The sequence below is a fragment of the Hibiscus syriacus genome, unplaced genomic scaffold (assembly GCF_006381635.1).
Source record: "Hibiscus syriacus cultivar Baekdansim isolate YM2019G1 unplaced genomic scaffold, ASM638163v2 tig00110893_pilon, whole genome shotgun sequence".
NCBI lineage: Eukaryota > Viridiplantae > Streptophyta > Magnoliopsida > Malvales > Malvaceae > Hibiscus > Hibiscus syriacus.
Window position 1 is genome coordinate 2989920 of NW_024062901.1, and position 6391 is coordinate 2996310.

Below are 6391 nucleotides of genomic sequence, written 5' to 3' on the forward strand. Positions count from 1 at the left end.
CATTATATTGTTAAGTCAGTAGTTAAAAGTATAACGTGCCAACAAATATCATAAAAAATATAATTTTATCATATGAATTATTAGGTTAACATCTAATGTTGAAGGACATTAATTTTTTAATAGAAAAAGAAGAATTGAAAATATATAAATGATCGAGTTTTTATTTTATATATTTTAATAAATAAGACTCAACAAAATAATACGAATAAACAAAACAAGTCAAGTGGGCCCTTCTCGCTGAAAAAAGAATGGTGCGGCTTTTTTTCTTCTTTAATTTCTTCGAACGCTGTCGCGCGGTCGCCTCTGTTTAGCGAATGATTGCCAAAATATCAAGCAACACACTTGGTTTTGGTGATTTCAAAAACCCAAATTTTAAATATGGTACTAAGATAAGATCGAGAGATCAAACTGAAATGCTATCAACGATATGAAATATTTCTGGGTAATCAGACTTAGACGATGTTGGGTTGGGAGGCACAAATCCAGATTCAAGAACTCTTGGAATTAATATCCTTGGGGGAAGAGGTTTGCTCCGCCGTTAAGAGGGCCAAGTCCTTCAAAGGGGAATGCAGTACGGTAGGGAAGCTGGTGAATCAACTTTCTCAAACGATGAAGACCCTTCTTTGCTGCATCCGTTCAGCTCGAGCTCAACTTTACTTGCGCCCACTTCGTTGCATACTGGCCGAGGTCAAGCGACACTTTAAGCTCGCTCTCGCCGTCCTTCACAAATGCAAGCGGCGGAACTTCATATGGCGGCTCTTCACTGGCTGCAATGGAATCCAATTTAGGGAGCTCCACAATTGTTTATATGCTTCTATTGAGGATATGAAATGGTTGCTTTCCATATACGTCGGAGGCCGCCGCGAAACGCCGTGCAAGGAGTTGCCGAGGTATCGGGCTTGGTCATGCATTGCCTCCGTGAAAATGGGGCGTGAATTAGACGATCGGATCAAGGCGGTGGATTCTCTGTCTTTTCTTGCTCGGGAAAAAGACGAGTATAAGAACATTGTTTATGAAGAAGGTGGTGTACCTCCTTTACAAAAGCTTTTGAAAGAACACATTTGTTTAGAAGCTCAGATCAAGGTTGCCAACACACTTTGCCTTCTAGCTAACGAGAAGGGAAGAGAAATGGCGATCGTGAAGGAAATGGTCTCGACTATCTTAAACCGATTATCGAGAACATCTCCGATATGGGATCGAATCGAAGCGGCCGATTTGGTAGCCAGCATTGCAGAACATAATCCGGAAATGAAGGAATATCATTTAATCAGGGAGAACGTATTATGGAGACTGGTTTCATTGTTGTCATCTGCTGATGATCATACGCCGAGTTCACTTGAGCTGCAGCTGAAACTCAGTTGTTCAAAGGCTTTGCTGATCCTTATTCGAGAGAGCGTTCGGAATTGTTCGACGTTCACCGAGACAAAAGGTATGCTGTGCTTGGCTAAGTTGTTGAGAACGGAAAAGAATGAATTGCAGTACAATTGTTTAATGATTATAAGGGAAATCACAGCCATTGCTGAAACAGATGAAGGTTTCAGACATTCCACTTTCAAGAGCTCTTCACCGGCTTCGAATGCGATTGTCGATGAGCTATTGAGGGTAGTCGAAGGATACGACATCACTAAACTGCGAATTCCGGCGATCGAGTCGGTCGGTTCATTGGCGAGGTCTTTTTCAGTAAAAGGGAGCCGAGTAATTAGTCCATTGGTGGTACTACTAGGCGATACAGACCGAGAAGTTGCGATCAAAGCTTCAATCGCCTTGCAGAAGTTTGTATCCGTAACTAATCACCTTCGTTCCAAGCATTCGAAGTCAATAATCGAATTCAACGGCATACCATTGTTAATGAAGCTACTACTTAACGACGGAGATAAAGAGTTACAATCGCACGGATTGACTCTCCTGTGCCACATCGCCATACACAACGACGGCGAAAGCAATGTTCTGATCAATGCCGGAGCATTGAACGCTCTTCGGACAACCGGTCAGGCGGTTGCCGAGGAACAATCCGAATTAAAGGCATTGGTTACCGAAGCAATATCGAAACTACAATCCAACAACACAGAGAAACACGAAGAACCGGACAATTCACCAGGAATTATACAATGTATTACAGAACAGAGTAAAGCGTTTTTCAAATTTATGCAACGTCAATGGAAGATAGTGTTACAGTGTCTTACCGTATACCTTCCGGAGAATGTGAATCTCCTGCGAAAATCATGTAAAAAGGGGATCTCAAGAGCAAAACGTTCATTGAAAAACAGGATAATTCGGAGGCTTAAGAAATCAAACTGCGTGGAACCGAGTTCAACTCAAAAGCCGTTGATGGACTCATGGGTGAAGGAGATTGCACGGAAGCTTAGGGTGATGAAGAAAATTGTTAAATCAATGGAGAAGAAAGAGATCAGAAGAAGATTTGGATATATCATATATAAACTCAGAACCGGCAATCGAACGATTTCTAACGAGTTATACCAAATCCACATATTCTGGAGTTTGGATATTTTGGTAAGTTTATTCGGATTCGGATTATTTTGGATTCAAATTCAAATTCAAATTCCTTATATTAAATCGGATTTGAATGAATTTGGATTCGAACTCATTTTTCTAGGTATACATTAAATTATGTAAATGTGCATATTGCTAATTGATATAATCAACAAACTTTTCATTCATATTGCTAACATTTTTTTCTAGGTATTCATATTGCTATGTAAACTTTCTTTTATCTCAAATTAGTGTATCAACTTTTGAAAATTTCTTAAATCGATACTTAATTTTTAATTTAATATTTCGACAAATAATCAGATTATGACATGTTATTTTATGGTGTCAACATTTTAATCACATCAGTAGCCCAATTGGTTGTTGAAGTGATATGTCATCACAGGGGCCAATTTGAGAATTTGGAAAAACTCAAGACCCACTGAAAATTTTACAAAATTCAAGTACCAATTCGTAGAGTAAACAAAACCCAAAACCGAGTCACCCCGTTCGGCCAATCAGGCATCAGTCATCACCCAAGATAACCTATAATTTAATTTTATAAATTTTATTAAGTCATTAGTTATGTTTTTGAGACATTATTATCGGAAGATATTTGAAGTTGTCTTTTTATCATTCGTATAGATCAGGTAAAAGGAAAGGATATGATCTAAAGATTATATAAAGTATGAGACATTTGAGATCAGGTAAAAGGAGAGGATATGATCTAAAGATTATATAAAGTATGGGACATTTATCATAAATTATCTCCAAACGTAAGAGTATATGAATGTTCATACCTCTAATATTCATGATGCTCAAATTCAGGATATAAAAAAATAATAACAATTTCTTTATCATCGGGGACGTGTGGTTTGTACTATCATATAATAATTTGAATAAGAAATTAACAATGATACAAATTAAATTATAGAAACTTTAAAAAATCGAATGACACAATTATCAAAATGGGAGAACAAAGTGATCATATTAAGACTTGAACTCATAGCATAACCTTTTAAAGGGAATTCTCAAACAATATGGGTATTATGATATTGGTTTTTAAAGGCGTAAGACGTACCAAGACGCAAAAGGTCCCTAAAACCTAGGCGCAAGGCATAGGCACAAGGCGCTAAAAGATTTATAAATAAATTCTAGATAATTTCTACTCATGACACACTTGAATTCTTCCCCACACTTTATCCCTTTACCATTGTTTGTCCCATCCTTAAAAATTAATTTAAAATGATATAAATTAATTTTATTATCAATTCAAAATCAAAATATAATTCAAAATTATTATGAAAAAATTAATTGTTATATTTAATAAAATTTATTAAGTAAATATTATTTAATTTAATATTTTATTATTTTAAAAATAATTATATATATGTTATTAAATTAATTAGTTAAAAAAGCATAAATATATAATATAAACAGTGCACTTTTTTTCTTGTTAAGAACAGGCAAATGGTGGACGAAGTATAATGGGCTTGTTTTAAATAAATAATTTAGGGGTGGACATGGGTTAGGTTCGGATTAGGTTTTGGCCAACCAGATCCGATACAAAAAAATTTACATCCTTCACCCGACTCAACAACCTGACCCGAAAAATATATATCATCCACCCGACCTAAACCCGACCCGATTTTTTGAGATAAAATCCGAACTTGATCCAACCCGACATGAAATAATAAAGAATATTGTTTTTATTCAATAAAAACAATGATTTAATTGAGAAAAAAATAATATATAGAGTGGGCATTATTGTAATTATTCCTAAATATATAAGGTAAAAAAAAATTCCGAGACGGGTCGGGTCGGGTTTTTTTCACTCTAAACTCAAATTCGACCCGACCAAACCCGAACCCATTTTTTATATAAAAAACATGACCCGACTCGATCGGGTCGAGTTAGAAATCGTCGGGTTCAGGCCTTATGCCCATCCCTAAAAATAAATATTAGACTTGGGCTATATATTTGGGCTGCATATAGGTTAAACTATATGGGCTAGGACTAGGGTTAAGGGAATTAAAACATGTGATAAATGAAATAAAGTGTCGTTCTCTTCAACCTTTCTGCTGCTATTCTCTTCAAACTTTTCTACCGCCGTTCTACTCCACTATCTTTTTTCCTTTTTTTTTCCTTCCTATTTTCAATTAAATCTCTCCCCTCCGGAGGCGTAAAAAGCGCCGCGCCTTCACCTGCAAAGAAAAGCGCCGAAAGCGCGCACATACCGTTATGCGCTGCGCCTATACCTCCGGAGGCAATTTTTCCTGCGCCCGGCGCTTTTTAAAACCAAGTTTATGATGAATTAAGGTAGTTTTTCTCAATTGAGATGATTATCTGTGTTAATTATTTAAATTAAAAGTGTGATATTATAAAAATAAATAATTAAGTTGTTTTGAATTAAAATAGATTGAGTGGGCTAACAGAGAACGAAAGTATCTGAAACTGTGGAGAGATTTTATGAGACAAAAACTCCATCAGAATTGGCATTCATCGGTCAAAGATGTAAAACGCACGTGCGGGTGGACTTGGTTGCTCACCCCTCATCACTAACCCAAAGGCGGCTAATCAATTTCAATAACATATGCTAAAAAACATTACTTTATACAATGGTTAATCTGCATAATTATATATTAATAATGCATTAATAATATCGGCGCCCCAATGTCAAATCTAAATCAATAAAACTCCCATGCATCGATCGATCGAGAATTTGATCGGTTGTGTTACCAGCCGCAGTCAAACCGAGACTGAAATGCTCGAGCACCGCAGCCGCTGCCGTCTCTTGTTCACGGCCGCCGACATCATTAGTGTCACCGGTAACAATGGCACCGAACTGTTTCATTTCTCTCTTCACGTGAACATTTTTGCACCTACTTGCTGCTCTCTTCAATTCAACCCTATAATGCAACGAACTCAACTTATCTTCCTCCTTGTGAAACGTGATTCCTTCGCCGGCGTTCAAGCCGTTTCCGAGAACGAAGCGCCTCCAACCCTTGGAGAGAACCGGTTTCTTATATCGTCCTTTCCTACGAACGGTGCACACAATCGGCCACTCGACGGTATCACACGTGACTAGCAATTCCACTGCATGGCCGCCATGGAACTCGGGAAATGAGCTTAAAACCCTACTCGGGATGGACAATCTTTTGAGGCAATCCGTCTCAGTTAGGTTCTTCGAGAAGATCTTCATTCTTGAAAAAGAAAAAGAAAATAATGGGTTTTGGTAAATGTAACTTTGTTGGTGAGGTTCTAATCCCTTGAGTTCAGTCCTCTTATATATGTACATAAATCGAGTTCACTAAGGAACCAAGTGGGTGGACGAACGCTATCGCACGATCGTGTGCAACCAGCAATGGGTTTTGTTAGCTACTCGAACGCTTATCGCACGATTAATTGTCTCTGACTTACCATTGGGCATGCTGTTGTGGTTTTAGTTTTTTAATTTAAGAAATTAAAATAAATGATTTATTTTAGTCAATATAAGAAAGTTGGCCAAGGTTTGAGGGTCAAAATAATCAAACCCTATAGGACTCAAAGTGATGCGACCGACACGAAAGCGACGGTGTCAATTGATGCACATAAGACTGCGTACGTTGAACGTTATTAAGATTATCCACAGCGGAATGAAGGGTCTATTCTTAATACTTCCAGAACTCGAGGATAAAAAGAAACTCTTTCCAGAACATCCACCCATATCAGGGCTTGTTTCTGCCGGCCTCGTTTTAACGGATCGTCACTGAACATTGAACGGCGTCAAATGTTAACAAATCCAATTTGTTCACGCAATCTCTGTAAACACAATTACCTTCCTAACCATGCATTATTCCACATTCCACCTCAACTTTTCTTTGTAAAAGTATTTAGGGTAAATTATCATTTACTATTTAAACTA

The 6391-nt window shown here is 37.4% G+C and overlaps 1 protein-coding gene across 1 annotated transcript; it reads left to right on the forward strand.

The window, feature by feature from the left end:
- Positions 1–459: 459 nt before the first annotated feature.
- Positions 460–2757, forward strand: LOC120145402. Its single transcript, XM_039159244.1, has 2 exons — positions 460–2511; positions 2743–2757. The coding sequence occupies exons 1-2, from the start codon at positions 460–462 to the stop codon at positions 2755–2757; spliced, it is 2067 nt and encodes a 688-aa protein (XP_039015175.1).
- Positions 2758–6391: the final 3634 nt, after the last annotated feature.